At 50.9% G+C, this 20,173-nt stretch overlaps 1 protein-coding gene across 8 annotated transcripts in view; it reads left to right on the top strand.

Annotated features, from left to right (window-relative positions):
- The window catches only part of COBL (cordon-bleu WH2 repeat protein), a 204,903-nt gene that overhangs the window by 108,796 nt on the left and 75,934 nt on the right, over positions 1 to 20,173 (top strand). For all 8 annotated transcript variants that reach the window (XM_047754249.1, XM_047754245.1, XM_047754242.1 and 5 more), the window contains one exon: positions 7,602 to 7,784. In XM_047754249.1, coding sequence (XP_047610205.1) covers positions 7,602 to 7,784 — 183 coding nt within the window. The remainder of the gene's footprint in view (positions 1 to 7,601; positions 7,785 to 20,173) is intronic.

Here is a 20,173-nt window from a genome sequence, read left to right as displayed (position 1 = left end):
GCCTCCGCAGCAATTCGGGTCGCTTCGGTCGGATTCTTAACCCACCGCCCCAGAGCGGGAGCTGCTGGAGAAACCCATTTATCTCAAGTGTGGCCACGCAGGAAATCTCACGCCTGATGAGTTTTCGTAAAAACCACAACCTGGGGTCAGTCGTCAAAGCCCACTGCTGTGTAAACTTGAGGACATTGTGTCCGTGTAAAAGGGAAACCTTTGTTTTGAGGGTTTTATTGTTTGTGTGAATTAGAACCTTCTCCCTCCCTAATTGTGCCTAAGTGAGTTTGCTTCTGTTGAAATCTCACATAGGACCACAGCGAACCATCTCACACACACACACACACACACACACACCCAGGTTGTGCACTTCGGGTGTTTTCCTTAGCTCTCTGCCCATCCGGCCCCCTCATCCAGCCTCTCCGCCCCTCCCTCACGCCAGCCTGCTGTCCCCTCCTCCACCCCACCGTCCAGGCCACCTGCCCCGAGGGGCCCAGCGCGCTCTGCCTGAGGCCGGGCGCCAGCGTGCTCTCCATCTTTGAATTAACGGGGGCGTCTTTCCTTTCCCTTCACAAGCCTTGCAGAAATCCCTGCCTCTCTAAGGGTCCCTGATGAACGTCACCAGTTACGGATGACCCGCAAATCCCAAACGTGTTTGCTAGCAGGTTTGGGTTTTGAGAGGGTCCTACAGCAGAGGCCGCAGAGTGTCCTCCACCTGCAGTGCCCTCGCTGCGTCTGGTTCGAGACCCGGGCTCCCCGTGAGCTGAAAGGAGAAATCCCAGCAGGAGAGACACGATCCGAAATCGTTCTGATGCTTGTAACCATCCGAGAGCTTGTGTGGCACAGTATTTTCTTGGCCACACAGCTTCTCCCACTCGTCTTCCAGAGAAACGCCATCCCTCAGGCGTTCCCACGGAGGGGCCTGGCCCAGGAATGGTCATTTCCCACTCATATCGCGTAGGAACGACCTGATTCCCAAGCTCCGTGTCTCGGCCCGTCACGGAGATTCATCCTTACGAAGCTGGCGCGCTTCATGCCACTCGACTTGCCCTTCACTCTGAATTGATGCCAGATGTCCAGGCAGACAGAAGACAGCTCGCCGTCGGGGCAAGGATGCAGCAAGGGCACGCCCATCAGGAAGGCTGCGTCTGAGGATAAGGACCAGCAGGCAGGGCGCGCCGTCCTGGGAAGGGAACTCGGCCTGACCCTGCATCCAGGATGGGGCCGGCAGCCGCGGCGTGGGAAGTGAAGCTCTCTGCTTTCACACCCGAGGGTGCCAGGAGCTTTGATAGCCCTGGGCTGCTCTGCCCAGCGGATCCCGTACGTGTGGGCAGGACAGCGGAGTCTCTGCCTGGCTGGCTTCGGGTGTATGTTCTGCCTTGAGTCCTTGCCCAACCCGTGTCCAAGGGGAAGGCGAGTGGGGAACAGGTCTGACTGCAGCTTCACTCCCACCTGGCTCTTTGACAAGGAAGAAAGAAAGAAAGAGACAGTAACAGAAAAAAAGAGAAAAGAGAGAAAGAAAAAGGAGGGAAGGGAGGGAGGGAGAGAAAGAGAGAACAGAGGAAGGAAGACAAGAGAAAGGAAGAGAAAGCAGAAGACCCAGAGAAAGTCCTTTGGAGAGGGGGCCGCTCAGGGTAAGGGGAGGGGGCTGCAGTGCCCCCTCGGGACCTGACCAGCTGAATCCCATCCCCAGGAGGCTCAGCCAGTCTGAGGAGTTCCTTTCCTTAGGCTTCAGTTCTTCTCACCATCACAGCTCTAAAAGCACCCCATCCCCACTGTGTCTGGTGGAATTTACAAGCGTCTGCTGCTGAACGGGCTGTCCGTGGCTATTTTAGACTGTGCTTACCATACCAAAATATTTTCCGCAATATTTAGACGAAACTCTCTGTCTGAACGGCAGCCGTGTCAAAAGGTCCACTTGATGACATGGTTGGTTCTCACAGGACAAATAGTCTTAAGCGCCTGAAAGAACCGTTTGGGGAAATGGAAACAAAATGACCCTTCGTCTGCACTTTTTTTTAACAAGGTGATTTAAACAAAGGTTTCAAGCACAGCCTTGACCCTTTGTCTGCAGAAGCGTCTTCCAGCTGGAGGTCGCCCCCCCTTCCTGTTTAGAGGAGCGGCTGCTGCCGGGTGCAGACCACATCAGGAACTTGAGCAAAACAAGAAGATGTGTCAGTTTGCGCTGAGTGGAAAGAGCCGTGCCCCCCGGGAGGTATTCAGTGTCCTGCCTGGTACCGATCTGTGATCAGGTGTAGGGTAAGAGAGAAACCCACTCTCTGCAGTGCCCATGAACCCCAAAGTCATTCTAGGGGGACTCCGCGCTCCCAGAGCCTCTGGGGGTACCTCGAGCTCTCGCCCATCCCGGCAGTGCCCTCTGCCTTGAGTCCTGCCCAGCGAGCCCGCATGCCTGCCATGGTGCTCCTGACAGCTCTGAGGGCAGAGCTCGCAGCCATCCAGCCACCACGGGCGCTCAGGGCCTCCTGGGATCAGCTCCTTGGGAAGCCCTCCGGGTCCTTGCATCTCCCCGCAGAAATGCTCCAGGCATTTGTGTCAAAGAAAAAATGCTGCTGACGTATCAGGAAACAGAGGAGGCTGCAGCCATCCAGCCATCCCGGGAAGCCACCCCCTGTACCCCAGTGAGCCCTGAGAGGACACAGGATGGGACCAGGTGGCTGCCACCGAGCGGTCAGCAGCTGCAGCCCCACCCCCAGAAAGGCCCTGAGGGCCCCAGGATGAGAGCACCGGATGCTGGCCCCAGACAGCTGAGGTGCAAGTCAAAGGGACGATTCCAGTGAGCCCGGAGCCTTGCATCGTCCTGTGCACAGGAAAATGCCAAATGCATTAGCGTGAGTTGTCTGGTTTTCTTTAACTAACAGTGATCTGTCAATGTTTTGTCGCACAAACCCCTGTGTATCTGGCTCCTCCTGCCCTCTTTAGAGCCGTCCCGCAGAACCGCCCGAGAGGCTGTGCCCCTCAAGCCCTCAGTTTCCTGCATCACATGAAACAGAACTTTCCACTTTTAGGCTGTGCACTATTTTTCCACTGACCTTTTTTTAATGGCCACACCCATGGCATACGGACGTGCCTGGGCCAGGGATCAAACCCGAAGTGCTGCAGTCAGATTCTTAACCCACTGGCCATAGCAGGAACTCCTTTCCGTCGACGTTTGGAGCGTGTTCAGAACTGTGTCCCGGCCCGTGGTGTGCCTCCCACAGCCGGAGGAGATTCAGACTCACTGAGATAATGCGCACCTTTCAAGCAGAAACATCAATTTTATATCTCTCAAATGTAAGGCTAGAGGAATTCCCGTCATGGTTCATCGGTTAACGAACCCGACTAGTATCCACGAGGGTGCGGGTTCAATCCCTGGCCCCGATCAGTGGGTTAAGGATCCAGGACTGCTGTGATCCGTGGTGTAGGTCGCAGACAAGGTTCGGATCCCGCGTTGCTGTGCCTGTGGTGTAGGCCAGCAGCTACAGCTCCGATTTGATGCCTAGCCTGGGAACCTCCATATGCCGAGGGTGTGACTCTAAAAAGACAAAAAAAAAAAAAAAAAAGGCTAAATATCTATGGCAAAATCAAGATGAAGATGGTGTCTTTTGAGCTGACACGCATAAGCCGAAGTTGTTTGCTGGCCCTCCACTCCCAGCTGTGCGCGTGAGATGGGGTCAGGTTACCATTTTATACTGAATGTGATAAACCCATGGGCTGTGGGTGGTGATGAGTTTAGAATGGTTCCCCCTCTGACGAGGCCTCTGGGTGGCCCATGTCTAGAGGGAGGTGTCTGCCTCTCACGCTGAAGTCCCACAAGCCCTGGGACCTCATGGCTGGATTTGCCTTTTTCCCTGTTTCCTTCATCATCCACTGCATTCTCTTTTGCCTTTTTTTAAACTAAGGTGTGTATAGCTGACTTATAGTGGTGTGCCAGCTTCTGCTGTGCAGCAAAGTGACCCAGTCATCCATGTATCTCATGTCATCCCCGTAATGTCTTATTCCAAGAGACCGGACACAGTTCCCTGCGCAGTAGAGCAGAACCTCACTGCTTAGCCAAATCTAAATGGAATGGTTTGCACCAGCTGACCCCAAACTCCCTGTCTGTCCCACTTCTTCCCCTCTCCCCCCTTGGCAACCACAAGTCTGTTCTCCATATCTGTGAGTCTGTTTCTGTTTTGTAGACAGGTTCGTTTGTGCCATGTTTCAGATTCAGCGTATAAGTGGTATCACATGGTATTTGTCTTTCTTTTTTAGACTTACTTCACTGAATATGAGAATCTCTGGTTGCATTAGTGTTGTTGCAAATGGCATTATTTCATTCTTTTTTAGAGCTGAGTGGTATTCCATTGTGTATATGTACCACATCTTCTTAATCCAGTCATCGATCTATGGACATTGAGGTTGTTTCCATGTCTCAGCTATTGTGAATAGTGCTGCAATGAACATAGGGGTGCATGGATCTTTTTGAATTGTAGTTGTGTCCAAATATGTGCCAGGAGTGGGATTGCTGGATCATATGGTTGTTCCATATTCAGTTCTCTGAGGCGTTTCCATACTGTTTGTTCTCCATAGTGGTTGTACTAGTTTACATTCCCACCAACAGTGCAGAGGGGTTCCCTTTTCTCCATACCCTCTCCAGCATTTGTTATTTGTAGACTTCATTGCTTTTTTTTTTTTGGTGGGGGGGGGGTCTCTTTAGGGCCACACCTGCAGCATATGGACGTTCCCAGGCTAGGGGTTGAATAGGAGCTATAGCTTATGGCCTACACCAGATGCTGGATCCTCAACTCACTGAGCGAGGCCAGGGATCGAACCTGCATCTTCATGGATACTAATTGGATTTGTTACCACTGAGCCACACTGGGAATTCCTTCATTCCTCTTTCTTAATGATTTGTTAGGCTTCACCCACAGGAGAACTCCTGAGGAGATCTGGTGTGACTGTGAGAGCCAGAATCTGTGATTTTGTTACCAAGCTTTGCAAAAAGGCATCACTTACCCCACCCCTACCAGAAAAGGGCTTGATGGTTTTTTTTAAATGTTATTGACCTATTTGAACAGGAACAGGAAACCAGATCCCTCTTACAGGCGTGTCATGGTCTGTTCCGTGGAATCTGGCCACTTCGTAGCAGGAGAAAACCATGGAACTAGAATAGGAGGATGGGGACGTGTCTAGACCCCACGCCACGTGGACCATGTTATTTTATGTTGATGCGAATTAGCATCTTAAAGGACATCTGATAATTAACAGTCTTTCTCTCTAAATTATTCTGTGGATTTTTTTCTACACTCTGTGCATGAATCTCGGAGGAGGAAAAGAAGGGAATAGGAGTCAAACCACAACATGCTCTGAGGGTTTGCTGCCCATCGGTTGAAGGTGGAGAAACACTGCCGTGTTTCAGAATTCAGGAGAGGCGCAGGTGGACCAAGAGTTCATGGCCCCTGACCCTGGGGGTGGGGGTGGAGGTGGGGGAATTCGGCTAAAAATGGCTAAAAATGGATGAGCTGCAAAGAGCTGGGGTTCAGGGACCACAGTGAACCCAGAGGGTGCCATCAGGTCAGGCATGCATAGTTGTGGTGCCCCCTGGGGACAAGTGGGATTGGAAGCGCCTGGTCTGGACAGAGTGGAGGGAAGAAAAACAGTTAGTATGAGGGTGTGGAATGAGCTGTCACAAACGTCGGGTTTAGGGAGGTCGAAGGGAGCTGCGCATACCCCAGAGACACGATGCCGGCGGTGACTCGAGTCCTGCACTGCATGTTACAAGCTTCAGCAAAACCTCCACAGCATGAGTTTATAAAAGCCCCTTGGGGGGCGGGGGGCACTCGAGCAAGCTGGCCATCAGGCAAAACACCTCCCCAGCCCCAGCCTCGGACCAGCCAGCCCCGGCTCTGGCTGGTTTCATTTGCTGACTCTATTGTCGGGTCCCTGATAGGTGAGCAAATCTTTGGTCCCTTTGCTTTGCTGTGTGCAGGAGGCTGCAAGGCAGGAGAAGCTATTTAAGCGAGTTCGTTTGCATTGGCCTGTTTGCTTGGGATCCAGTCCAGTAGCTGTGGAGGTCGAGGACTGGGAGAGACACGGATGGGTTTTCTTTAGCTTTCGCGTGGGCTCCCAGGGGGCACAGAGACGTTTTCTGAGTGGGACCCTGTCTCCTGTCCATCCCTGCTCCCGGCGGGGCTCTGCATCCGGGGAGCAGGGCAGCTAATGGTCAGTGTCTCACAAGGAAGCACGAATCGGCCTAAAAAGCAACCTGGAGGGACTGGCTTTTCCTTTGACTTCAATATTCAAGGACAAGAAAATCAGAGCCTCAAATATATCCTCTCAGGAAACTGAACGAGAATATAATTGGCAGAACAGAATACAGGGCCTTTGCTGAGTGCGATGTTTCCTGTATATATTTATGTCACATACGGTTCAGAGGAAAGCTTCCCGCAAGTTCCTTGTGAGAGACAGGAGGGCAGGGCCACCTGCCAGTACTGGGAGCTGCTGGGAGCCGGACACAGTCATGGGTGCAGGTGGGGAGCCATCGCTCTTTGTGAGGCCCGTGTTTTAACGGGGGAGCAAAAAGAAGCAAACACACGGTAGCTGTCACAGGCAGCACACGGCGGGCACTTACGGCGCCCAGAACTCTCTCAGGCCCTCTCACCTGCAGGAACCCGTGTCGTTCTCACCATCGCTTTGTGATGTAGGTCCTGGTAGCTGCCCCCGCTTTAGGGGAGATAAAGCCTGTCCAAGGTCACACGGCTTATCTGCTGGCAGAGCCAGGAACCGAGTCTGGGCAGTGTGTCCACACCCGCTGTGGACTGACGTCTCCCTGGCACCGGCCTGGGTGTGGAATGCGTGGGGCCCGGGCCCAGGGCTGGGGGGAGCGGATGCAGGGCAGGGGCTGGGCTCCGTGTCCTTGTTCGCTTGGAGGTAGAATGCTCCTCTCTAAATGCTCTTCCTGTAGGACCCTCATCTGCTTCTACTAAGCAGAACGTAGGGAGGAGGAATCCGAGAAAAACCTACGTGGCTTGGGTCTGCTCCTCCAGTGTAGACGGCGGGTCGAATGTCCTTCCAGCTGGTTGGGGGCCCTCCTGCAGCACTGCCCCCAATGGCCACGTAAAGCCTTCCCAGCCTTTCATGCCACCCTGTCAACTGTTCAAAAAATCTGAGTTAGGGGAAACCTAAGCCCCTTCCTGGCAGTGGGCAAAATACTTCGCAAGACGGCAAAGCCAGCTTCTCCAGGAGAAAGCTTCGTCTCCATCTGTCCTTGCTCTTGTCACCATCGAAGAGCTCCCTCTGACAGCAGGGTAAACACTTAAGGAGGCCACGTCAGAAGTGCAGGCTGAGCAGGAATCTGCCCCAACTCTGGCTTGGAGGTGTAACAGGCCTGCCGTTTCCTTCGCGATTAGGAAAATAAGCCTCACACCGGGAACCTGTCATGCAGGGGCTCCTGGGATACGTTTCCCAGGAGAGTGAAAATCCGGTGTTGCCGGAGCCATGCCAGCTGGGCCGTGAAAGTGGCAGGAGAAGCTCGGGTGGGGGCGGGGGCTGGGTTTGCATGATGCTCGGGCATCACACACCGAGAAGCTTCCGGCGCGATGTGATTTCATGTCTGTCTCTTCCCCCGACAGGGCTGCTCGACAACCCCAAACTCCCCGAGCGTGAATCCTCGTTCCGTCCCACTGGGTCCGTCCCTCTCGCTCAGCAACATCTCAGGGGTATCTGTCAAGTCGGACCTGAAGAAGCGCCGGGCTCCCCCTCCTCCAACCCTGCCTGGAACTGCGCCCCCCGTGCAGGACAAAGCATCAGTAAAGGTAGGGAGAGGGCACTTCTCGGGACCCGGGAATGCCCTGGAAGTGTCAGGTGCACGGTCCTCCTTCAGCTGTGTGGCTTTAGCAATGAGACTGTGGAGGCTGGATATTTAAGCTTGATTGGGAAGTAAAGGGGAGGTGCCTTGCTGCCTCGATTAGGGCGGGTCGGGAACTATTTCTGTGCCTTTGGTCCTTGAAGGCTGATACCCGTTGATGAGCATCTATTTTATCTTTAGCGCTGGCACTTGGGGCATGATTGCTTGATGAGAACATTGCAGGCGCCATTAAAATCCGGTGTGTGTCTAAGGGAGAAACGACACATAACAGAGGAGCACAGATATTGGCACTCCCGGGCAAGCCGAGATGTGCTGGCACCCCGAGTTGCTCTCCGTGTGGCAGAGCGTCTGCTGAGGGCATCCTGTGGAAGTTCATTTTCCGGGCGGTGTAGCACCTTCTCACGCCACCGGTCCATGTTGGTGGGGCCGAGCCTGTGTCCTCAGCATCCACCTGCTGATGGCCAAACACTGTTTGAAATATCCGCCTGCCTTTCCAGGGGCCAGGGCTCTGTGACAGGTTTCCTGACTTCACATGGGACACCGAAAGGAATTATTCGGGTGTGGAAGGGACAACCCTCAAGGGTGGCCGGTGTAGACGTGCTCAGGGCTCCTTTAACTGGGCTCTCCTGCCTGCACAGACTGTGGTGCAGGTCGGCCTGCAGCGTAGAGAAGGAAGCTGAGTCCTCCCTGGGCTGAGATGTTTTTCCCAGCCACTCGCCTCGAGCATCCTGGGCCGACCACACCCCACCAGCAGGAACACATCTGTGGGACCCGTTCACATGGCCTCTTCTCCGGCAGGAGCGTGTTCTTCCTGATGCTGTGATGTCCCTGCTTTATAACGGCCCAGAGCACACGCCGTGTGGGTCGCAGACCCGGGCCCTCCGGGCTTATTCAAAGCTGACTTTCCTGACAGTAAATTAGAAACCACGTTTACTCCGCCCAGAGGGGAGGCTTGGCTGCTGTGTCGTGGGCTCCGTGGCAGCGTCCTGACTCTCACTTCATTGCCTTCCAGCTGGTTGTCTGTCTGTCTGTGAATCAGTCTGCCTTTCCTCTGGTCACCTTTCGAAGTCCTTCAGGGGTGTTTTTATCCCGACCTCAGAGAGCCTCCAGCTCCCAGCTACAGCCCTATCCACGCACAACCCTCACATTCTGCCTGAAAAGCCTGTTATGCAACACGTTAGAAATATTTTGATTTTTATGTTTCTTAAACATTTTCTAATACTACTAATTCATTTCAAGTTTTCCATCTTACTTTAGCTGTCTTTTTTTTTTTTTTTTTCTTGGCCATGCCTGTGTCATGAGGAAGTTCCTGGGCCAGGGATAGAACCCGTGTCCCAGCAGTGACCTGAGCCACAGCAGTGACAGTTCCAGATCCTTAACCTGCTAGGCCACCGGGGAACTCCATAGCTGTGATAAAAGAAATGTAGGCACATTTGTTGGGCATTTTATTGCCCAGTTAAATGAAGTGCAGATTCATGAACATGGAACTGCTTCAGAGGAGGATGGGCAGTGAAGCCCTTAGTTTTCAGGAGTTTAGATCTCGAACTTTTTCATGACACACAGAGCATTTAGGGCTTTTCAACTGCCTACCTCTGGGGTTGTCTTGTTGCCTTTGATAAGGAGGGGAACTTTAGCGATAAAAAGTGCAAGTTCCTGTAGCTAGAATTCAAGCTTTTTTTCAATAAGAATTGCATTTGCCTGAAGTTATAACATGTGGATACTAAGCTGCATCAACATTTTAAAAATTGCTTCCATCCAGAGAAGGTGTTATGTTTTCCAGACTTGAACGTGCTTATCCAGAGTGGCTAACGTCAGCCTGAGTGAGAAAATGTATGTTAAGTAGCAAATCGAGAATATGATGAATGAAAAATGAGTCATATGCGATACCCTACAGAATGAGTAGAGCCCACTCTGAGGCAATAAAAGCTTTTTTTTTTTTTTTTAACTGAAATCCGTTTTCTTTGGCACAGAATGAGTGGAGAAATTGGCTCACAGCAACCATCTTTTTTAAGCATCTGAGTGGCATATAGATCAGATTTAAGCATTTTCTATGACCATGCTTTTTTTTTCTTTTTAAATGAAAGGTATTTGGTTTTTTACTGATTTCTGGGAAAGGAACCCAAAAAGGTATTGTCATCGTTGCTGGGGAAGAGCGTCAATTCCTTCTTCCTCAACTTCCTTCCATAGAAAGATAAGATGTTTATTTGGCCGACTTATTTATATGCGACTGTTACTAACACGAATATCCTGAATGGGGGGGGGGATCGTTTTCAAGGACAGGACTAGTTCCTAAGAAAATGAGAATGCTCAGGTTTTCATATGTTAAAGGGTTTTTTCCTTATCAAATGGTATTAAAATTTCAGTGCAGTCACCCCTTCATATCTATGGGACCCCCATCTGCAGATTCAATCAATTGTGGGTCAAAAATATCCAGAAAAAAACAGTCCAGCATGTTTCAGAAAGCAAACCTTGAATCTGCGGCTTCCGGCAGCAATTTTTGTAGCACTTCCATTGCATCAGGGGCTGTACGCCGTCTAGAGATGGTTTACAGTGCGCGGGAGAATGTGCACAGGTTATGTGCAAATACTGCACCAATTCCCATCAAAGACTTGAGCATCCAAGGAGTTGGGGTCTGGGGGTTCCCAGAAGCAGTCCCCCGCTGAGGGACCACTGTATTTACTTCCCCAGGTCTTAAGGGTGGACTAATTTCAGCCATCCTCCAGGTCGTCTGAAACTTTTCAAACATGTCATCTTTGTCTCAGAATTTGTTCCCCGGTTGTATATGCATGACTTGGGCACTTGACATTTCGAAAAGCATGTGTCAAGTTGTCCCAGAGGCGGGTGAGCCAGGAGAGACATGGATGGCCCCCTTGTAGGAGTCGCTCGGCCTCCGTGAGCCGGCTGAGGCCACGTGTCATTTGCAGGAGGAGGCGGAGCTGCTCAGTGCCTCTCACCTTCCTCTCTCTCCCCAGTACCTGGAATCACATTTTAATCATGTGGCGCATCCAGACAGGAATGAGCTCTAGTTAGGGCCCATTTGCTAAGACAGTATTTTTCAAACTTGAGTGAACACCAGGATGCCCCACTCAAAGGGCTTGTTAAAACGCGTTTTCCATGCTCCACCCTGAGGGTTTGTGATTCGGGAGGTCTGGGGCGGGGCCTGAGAAGCTGAGGTTCCACGGGTTTCTAGGCAGACCCCACTCTGAGAATCACTGCTCCACAGCCCCCTACCTCGCGGATCCCTCCGCCCAGAACTTGGACGAATCAGATGTGAGCGTGGGTCTACTCAGTATAAATATTTTTAACCGAGCTGGAGACGCTCCACAGCAAAAACGTTACCATAATCAAGCACCGTTACCTGGGACCTAAAGTTACAGATTAGGAGAAACATCTTGTGGGTCTCACTGGCGCCCTGGACCCGGATGCGACCTTCCCCGCCTCTCATCCTCGGAGTCTCCCCCTGTTCTCCCCCTGCCGCACCCCACGCGGAGTCCACCCCTGCCTTGGCCCCGCAGCTGCACAGGCTGGAGTTCTTGCTGCACCTGTGCCTGCGCGCAGCACCCTTCATACACCGAGCCTTAGCCGCCGACCCCAGGGGATGTGCCTTCTGGTCACTGGCCCTCGTTTCTCGCCCTGGGCTTGGATCAGCATGGGTCGGCGTTCAGGTCTCGAGTAGGGCTGTGGCCGCAGAGGCCCGGGTGGACAGGCCTCCCTCGTTCCAGCTCTGGTCCTCAGTTTCCGCCTCTGCACAATGGGAACCATGGACGATAGGGCAGAGGTCCGAGCAGGGAGCTGGGAGCTGCTTCCTGGGTTCAGACCCCAGCCCTGTTGTTCCTGGCAACATGATCTTGGCAAGTTACCCCACTTCTGAGCCTCCTTTTCTTAGGTGTATCAGCGGGCGGTGGGGGGGGGAGGCCAGCCCCCATGCTCTGGGGAGTGCGCTGGGGAGTGGAGAAGCCAGGGTGCCGGTGCTCTGGGGGTGAAGGTGCTCTAGCCTTAGCCAGGAGTCCTGCCTTAACCAAGGGCAAATTGTATTTAAAAATCACGCTTAAGGAGTTCCCATTATGGCACAGCAGAAACGAATCCAGCTAGTATCCATGAGGATGCAGGTTCAATCCCTGTCCTCACACAGTGGGTTAAGGATCCAGCCTTGCCATGAGCTCTGGTGTAGGTCACAGAGGCAGCTCAGATTATGCATTGCTTTGGCTGTGGTGTAGGCTGGCAGCTGTAGCTCTGATTAGACCCCTAGCTTGGGAACCTCCATATGCCGCAGGTGCAGCCCTAAAGAGCAAAAATAAAAATAAATAAATAAATTAAAATCACACTTTATTGCTAGAAACACCAAATGTATAGTAAAAAGTTGCCAAGCCCCTGGAACAGGCTCCTTCTGTTCACCTGCACCTGCTTCACCTGGTGGCGTTTCCCCTCTGGGCACAAACCACAGAGCAGTCCACACCTTCAAAGGATTCTGGGGGAGGGAGTCACTCACCTTTGGAGTCTCTGCTTGAGAAGAAGAGACTAGAATTCTGTCCAGTCACCCTGACCCAGGTGACCCAGCTGACCTGATAAGACGGAAATGATCCCAGAAAACACATTTGCCATCTTCACTTGTGTGACCCCTGGGGGGTTAAGGAGCTGCCTATTTCAGTTTTTACCCCTGTCTGCTGATTAAAAGTGAGTTACGGAAGTCTGCTAGACAAAGCCAGGTCTGATTTTGGCTGTCATCACCCACAAACATGGAATAAACAGCTCATCATTCATGTATTCAGTCTATGTACAGTTATTATACACCTGCTCTCGTGCCAGTAACAACTGTGCATCTTTTCTTATTGTAAGTAAAAGAAATATTTCAGTTATTCTGGCTTCCTTTTTTCTATATTATTTAAATTGTTGTGTTCATTGTGTTCAGCTCCATAAAATTCTGATGTGACAGGCATTTCTATATTATCTCGAGTTTGGTGCATTGAGCCTAAAATAACTAGTGATGTTGGCTCTTAAAATGAGAGATGATGTGGGGACTTGTGTTCTGATCGGTTACTAATACAATTCCACATGGAACTTTCTGTGAACTCTGCTGCGTATTCAATATGTATCTGTTGGACAACTGCTATGGGCAAGGCCTTGCAAACATGAAAGGATGAGCATTGTTGTAACGTCTCTGTCCAGAGTTCACGTAAAAACACAGTGTTTCATCCCGTGTATGTCATTAGGATACATTGTGAATCTTAGGAATTTAGTGGAAGGCACAGCGGGCATGGGCTTGGGTGTTATCGGACCTGCCATTGCAGGGCTGGGGTCTCACGCTGTAGCTGATGGATGGAGCCACACGAAGGCCGAGTGACTTGCTCAGGGTCACGGCAGGGAATTAAGTGAAGAGCGAGGCTAGAGCACTGTCAGAGGACAGCGTCCCTGGACTCCAGGAATAGTGACTGCCGACCAGCTAAGTTAACAGGCGACTAGTCTGCTCAGGCTGCCATGGCAAAGTGCCCCAATGGGGCTTAGACACCAGACATTGGTTTCTCGTGGAAGCTCAAATTCTGAGGTCAAGGTGTCAACAGGCCTGGTTTCTGCTGAGGCCTCTGTCTTGATGTGGAGACGGCCGTCTTCTTGCTGTGTGTGTGTGTGTGTGTGTTCCTCATCTTCCTTCCTCTTCTATAAGGACACCAGTCGTGCTGGATTAGGAACCACCTAATGGCCTCCTTTTACCCCGACCACCTCTTTAAAGACCTTATCTCCAAATCCAGTCACATACCAAGGTCCTGAGGGTTAGAACTTCAACCTGTGTGTTTCGTGGGGACAGATTTCATTCCAGCGGGAGATGAGTTTCCATTTATGCGCAGAGCAGCTTTCTTGGCCAGAAGAAAGGACGAGGACAAATAAGACCGTCCTTCAAAAGCTCCCCCTATTTAATCGCTGCAGAAACTTTGTGCCGCCCCTAATCGCAGAGACAGGCCCTGGTCTGGATGGAATGGGGTTTATGGGCCCAACCCAGCGGCAGCAATCCCATGGAAGCTCCTTGCACACTCCTGCTTTTTATGACTCCACCTGCCCCCCAGCCCAAGGGAGATGGTCGGGGTTGATTTGATCAGGGGCCAGAGACGAGACTGGACAGAGGCGGCACTTCTACACTCCTTCCTGGCAGCGGGTAATCGAGTCATGGACGAAGTCCCAGTGGAGAGAGATGATCCGGCCTGGCCAGTGGGGTTTAACTGTAAACCTCTTGAGGATGAGAGGCTGTGTGGCACACTCGCCAGCGCAGAGCCTCTCTGTGGTCCCTGGGCGAAGGAGGCACTTCACCTGGTCCTCGGCCCGCCGGCCCCAGGTCCGCACCGGCGGCTCTGATGAGCAGCTCGGCTCATCGCCCGCGCGTTGGGACGTGGTCCTGCTTCTCTCTGTCTTTACAAGGTCCTCCTGAACTCAACGCTGCTCCGTCTTCCCTGGACCGGCGAGCACACGGAGGTTCACCAAGGGGAAGTGAGGGCCAGGGCCTGGGGCATCTTTCCTGCAGGGAGCTCGCCCGTAAGGGTGCTGATTGGGGCCGGGGGAACCTGCGACCCTCAGGGGGCGGAGTGGGCAGTGCGGGCTCTGCAGGAGCCGGTGCGGGGGAGGGGCGGGGTGGCTTCTGCCAGGCATCTTCGAGCCCCTTCTACGGGATCACCTCTGGTGGAGAGAGTCTCAAAGGGGTGGCATGTGTGATACAGAAGAGCTCACTTATTTACTCATCATGGGCAGGGAAGTCGTGCGTTCGTTCTTGGAGGATTGCACCTCCAAAGTGAAAATTTATTCTAAAAACCTTCTGGCAGGAAGCAGGTGCTCACGCTCTGGGTGCGCTGCCCCCCAGGGTGTGTCCGCGAGGGGGATGCGAGCGCTCCCAGCCGCCGGTTCTGCTGCAGGTGGGAGGGACACGGAAGGGATGCGCTGGCGGAAGCGCAGTGGGATCAGTTCACCTGCCCACGCGCCCTGCGTCCAGGAAGTTTAGGGGACCTGGCGGGCTGCTGACGGGAAGGCTGGGCTCCTTTCCTGGGTGAGCCTTTTCGGACGGACTTAAGCTCACCTGACTCGCCAGTGTCAGAAATACAGAAACCTGCCAAGTCTGACCCCCTATTAAACTCAGCACGAAAGAGGACGTTGGGAGCCTTGGCTGTAGACGTAGCCAAACCCTGAAACTTCACTGACAAGTGCCTGAGGAGCTCTGCTGACTTTGAGAGGCCTCCTCTATTTTTTTGGCTCCCCTGTCCCATCGGAACAAAAATCTGTTTTTCTGCTCACACAATGTCACGGGACTTCTAAAAGCTTGACGAGAATGACGACTCAAACAAAGGGACTGAATAACGTTCTCTGGGGCCCAGCCCAAGTGCCTTCGAGCTTATGTTTTAAAAAATAACGTTCATGTATCCTTCAGATGCTCCGCATGCGAAGCATGTTTGCCTGTTTAGCGCATAAACAGAACGAGGGCAAGACGAAATGATGGATTTGCACTAACTCTTGTGGGTTAAACAGCCAAGTATAGTTTTTTGTTTGCTTTTTATCCTCAAATATGGAAAAGCAAACAGAAAACGCATTAGGTTACAGAATGATACACTCTGTTTAGAAATAGTGGGGGATGTGGAAATGCCTATTCTGGGGCTGGGATGGCCCCCCTCCCCCAGAGGTGGCAAAGCTGGGGGCTGCAGGTGTTCAGAGGAGGCCAAGGTCTTTCTCCAAAGCAAACATCCCTGTGAGGCTGGGGGTCCCCGCTGCAGAGCCTGGGAAACAGCCGAGCTGCCCAGGAAAGAGTGTCCCTCAGCAGAGAGGACCGGGCCCCCGTGACAGAGTTTATGGGGAGAGGAAACGGGAGCTATTTCAGGGCCTTCATATCTGCCTTGTGCTGTGCATCGTTTCCTCCCTGACACTTCCAGCTAAAGAAGCCAGTGTTTGTTTGAAGGTTAGATTCCTATGTATTTTTAGCTGCCATGAGACTGTGACCTGTTTCGGAGGCATCTTTGATAAAATCAAAATGAAAACTGAGCTCGGGTGATTCTGCACATTTTAGTGACACAGGAAATTAGAAGCGAGGCTTCGTTCTCCAGGCTCACACTGTCTAAATATCCACTGTTTAAATATGTTGTGCTCACCCCATCCTTTTCCTTTTGCTACTTTGATGTTGCCTGTCAATCATCAGCAGTCAGTAGTGTATTTCTCATTACAAAGGGAATTTGGTAAAATTGTGATTTTGCTCTTTTTTTTTTTTAACCTTTATATTTTGCTTCTTTATAACCAAGTATTTTCATGATTCTTCCAACCACTTTGGTGAACCAACAATCAGAAAAGTGGGTTTCAGGAGTCCCCATCGTGTCTTGGTGGTTAACGAATCCGACTAGGAACCATGAGGTTGCAGGTTCAATCCCTGGCCTTGCTCAGTGGGTTAACGATCCGCCGTTGCCCTGAGCTGTGGTGTGGGTTGCAGACGCGGCTCGGATCCCGCGTTGCTGTGGCTCTGGCGTAGGCCGGTGGCTGCAGCTCCGATTCGACCCCTAGCCTATGAACCTCCATATGACGTGGGTGCGGCCCTAAAAAGACCAAAAAAAAAAGAAAGAAAGAAAAGTGGATTTCAGAAAATAAATCAATATTTTACATTTAAAATGTGAAAGATGGCAGTCCTATTGCAGCTCAGTAGATTAAGGACCCAACATTTTCTCTGTGAGGATGCAGGTTCAATCTCTGGCCTTGGTCAGTGGGTCAAGGATCTGGTGTTGCCCTGGCTGTGGCGTGGGCCTTGACCCCTAGCCTGGGAACTTCCCTATGCTGCAGGTGGGACTGTAAAAAGAAAAAATAATAATAAAATAAAGTGTAAAAGACCGTAATTCCTTTCTTGGGGCATCGTTCAGCCTTCAGAGTCTTAAGCTGGTGCAGGCCTCTGCTCGAGCCCATCTTATCTTGAAATTCCATTCCCAACTCTGCCTCACCTGACCTGGGTTCACTGTGGGTAGCTGACCTTCATGTTTAGAAACACTTGATTTACCGCCCAGCCAAGTTCACAGCTGAGTCTCTGAGAAGCTTTTATCTCCCATCCTATCAGAAGGGAGAACGTATGTGCAGATCATACATCCGCTAAAGGGTCAGTATTCTGAGTAGATAAAGAGCTCCTATGACTCAACAACAGCAAAACAACCGAACTTAAAATGGGCCAAGGACTTGAGCAGACGTGAGAGAGTTCCCCAAAGAAAACAGACCAAGGCCAACTCGCTCATGAAAAGACGTTCCACACACACCCTGAGCATCAGGGAAACACGTGACTCAAACCCCAAATGAGATGCCACCTCTCCAGACAACAGCAGTGACAGCCAGACCCAGGCAATGGCCAGTGTGGTCAAGGATGTGCAGAGACGGGAACCAGCACTGTTTGGTGGGATGTACGCTGGTGCAGCCACTGTGGAAAACAGGAGGGCAGTTGCTGAAAAAGTTCCAAGTAGAATTACCGTATGATCCGGCGATTCCACTTGCAGGTGTATCGCCAAAGGAACTGGCAGCCTTCGCTGGAGAAATCTGCAAAGCTGTGTCTTGGCCGGGTTATTTCCAAGAGCCAAGAGGCGGAAGTCGCCCGCGCATCCATCAGTGGATAACTGGATAACAAAACGTGGCCTATGAAACAATGGAATATTAACAGCCTTCAAAAAGGAAGGACATCCTGACACAGGCTGTGACATAGATGAACCTTATTCCCGTAACAAAAGGGTGGCCATTATTCCCATAACAAAAAGACCCTGCGTGACTCCACCTGCAAGAGGTGTACGGGGCCATCAGACTCATAGAGATGGAAAGTGGAGCCGTGGGTGTAGGGGCCCTCTTGGCGATTTTGCCAGAAACATCTTCACGCCAAGCCGTTTCACTCCACAATGAATTGGCTGTGAGGCAGTCTTGCCATAAGAGATAAAACACTCGTAATTCACAACAGTCTTCAAAAGCATTAATGACCGATTCTTTGGCTAATTTGACACAACAGCTTGTTCCCTTGTGCCGTTTTTATCAACTTTATTACGTAATGTTAGAAGTGGGAAGCAAAAGAAGAATCAGGCTCTTCCTACCCCCCCAAAATGGTTACGCGGTTCCTGATGAGCATGTGCTTCTTGAATATGGTGACTTCTTTGCTGTTTGATGGCAGAAAACAAGATGCAGACAGAAGTGGGTACTTGGCACGGAATCTAACACTTAAACGTAGCCCAGGCGTGTGCGTTCCATGTAGTGACAAGAAGTCGCAGCCTCTCTCATCCGTTGGTTTTATTTCCGGGGAAACAGAAAAAGACAGAGCAAGTTGTTTTTGCTTTTTTTCTATACTGTGAATAACTTATGTCCAACATTCGACTCTGAATCCTTAATCGCCAGCTTTGAAAAGGGCTTGCTGCGTTCTCTGGGATACGCCTGCATACAGCTATAAAGCGAATCTACACACCTTTTGAATGTATTGAGGTTTTCTTGTATTTTCATTTTCACAGTAATAGCTCTTAAATCTTTACTCTTCATGTTCATGTTCCGTTAGGTACTTTTTCCCCCTTTTTCTTTTTTGGCCACACCTGTGGCATATGGAAGTTCCCAGGCCAGGGATTGAATCTGAGTCACAGCTGCCGCCTGTGCCACAGCTGCAGCAACACTGGATCCCTAACCCACTGTGCCACAGCAGGAACTCCCCCATTATGTCCTTTTTAAATTTATTTTCTTATTTCAATTTCTATTTTGTTACTTTATGTTTCATGGCAAAACTGTGTTATGGCCAGTTTGTTGTACAGCCAAACTGTTTGTGGCAAAGATTCCTAGGGTGGGAAAAAAATACCTAAAACCATTGGGGGCTGCGGGGGGGGGGAAGTTGTTGTTTAAGGGGTGTAGACATTCAGTTCTGCAAAATGAAAAGAGTTCTGGAGATTGGGTGTACAACTAATTGTGCTTACTCCTGAATGATAGACTTAAAAATGGTGAAAACAGTTACATTTTATGTTATGTGGATTTTATTGCAAATAAGAATAATGACCCACCACTTACTAATGCATGATGAATAAGTGGCTTCACCATTTCCTTTAAAAGTAAGATCTTAGGAGTTCCCATCGTGGCGCAGTGGTTAACGAATCCGACTAGGAACCTTGAGGTTGCGGGTTCGGTCCCTGCCCTTGCTCAGTGGGTTAAAGGATCTGGCGTTGCCGTGAGCTGTGGTGTAGGTTGCAGACGCGGCTCGGATCCCACGTTGCTGTGGCTCTGCCGTAGGCTGGCAGCTACAGCTCCGATTCGACCCCTAGCCTGGGAACCTCCATATGCCGCGGGAGCAGCCCAAGAAATGGCAAAAAGACAAAAATAAAGTAATTAATTAAAAAAATAAAAAAATAAAGGGTAAGATCTTAAGTGAAGTCTTTTTACTTAAGTATGGAAAATATACTTTCCCCAGATGCCTTGCTTGTTAGCATATTTTGGAGTGAAATGTTTTTAGTGACCCTAAGAAAGTCCATGATGCCTTCAGCATTTTTAATGGGTAGATTCATTCCACAGTGAAATACCTCAGGCTTTAATCCTTCATTCACCCGCCCACGCACGCATTCTCTCTGTCCTTCGTGTTGCACCCTTCTCAAGATGAGATCGTGTCCCTCCGAGCCCCTCGGGCTGGAGTTCTAAAGGGCTCTGTGCTTTTCGCTTTCTTCTTCGTAGGATACTTATTTACAGTATTTACTTCCTGATTTGGTCCCTGGCCCGAGAAGCCCCATATGCTGGGGGCGTGGCCATTAAAAAAAAAGTGGTGAGCAGTGACAGCTTGTCCTTAGGTGAGATCCGAGGCACTTAGAGACGTTGTGGTCTTTCTCATCTGTTTACACTCTGTACAGCTCTGGGCAAGGCACTCAGAAGGACTTGCTGATCAACCTTTGTGACTTCTGTTTGCTCAGAAGTAAAGTGAGAATGATACCTGTGCCTGTGTCTTCATGTCTGCACACTCGAGGCCGTTTTGAAAGAGGCTGACATGCAGTAGGACCTGCAGGAGTGCTCACAAGATTAGCAAGAATTTCCAGGGTTTTTTTTAATTGGGTTTTTCTTTTTTGTACATATATAATGATTTTTATTTTTTCCATTATAGCTGGTTTACAGTGTTCTGTCAGTTTTCTACTGTACAGCAAGGTGACCCAGTCACACACATGTATACATTCATTTTTCTCCCATTCTCATGCTCCATCATAAGTGACTAGACAGAGTTCCCAGTGCTACACAGCAGGATCTCATTGCTAATCCATTCCAAAGGCAATAGTTTGCATCTATGAGCCCCAAGCTCCCCAATCCATCCCACTACCTCCCTCTCCCGGTTGGCAACCACAAGTCTATTCTCCA

This window comes from Phacochoerus africanus, chromosome 11 (genome assembly GCF_016906955.1).
Source record: "Phacochoerus africanus isolate WHEZ1 chromosome 11, ROS_Pafr_v1, whole genome shotgun sequence".
Taxonomy (NCBI): domain Eukaryota; kingdom Metazoa; phylum Chordata; class Mammalia; order Artiodactyla; family Suidae; genus Phacochoerus; species Phacochoerus africanus.
The sequence above is the reverse complement of the archived record's forward strand: the minus strand, read 5'-3'. Positions and strand labels throughout refer to the sequence as shown.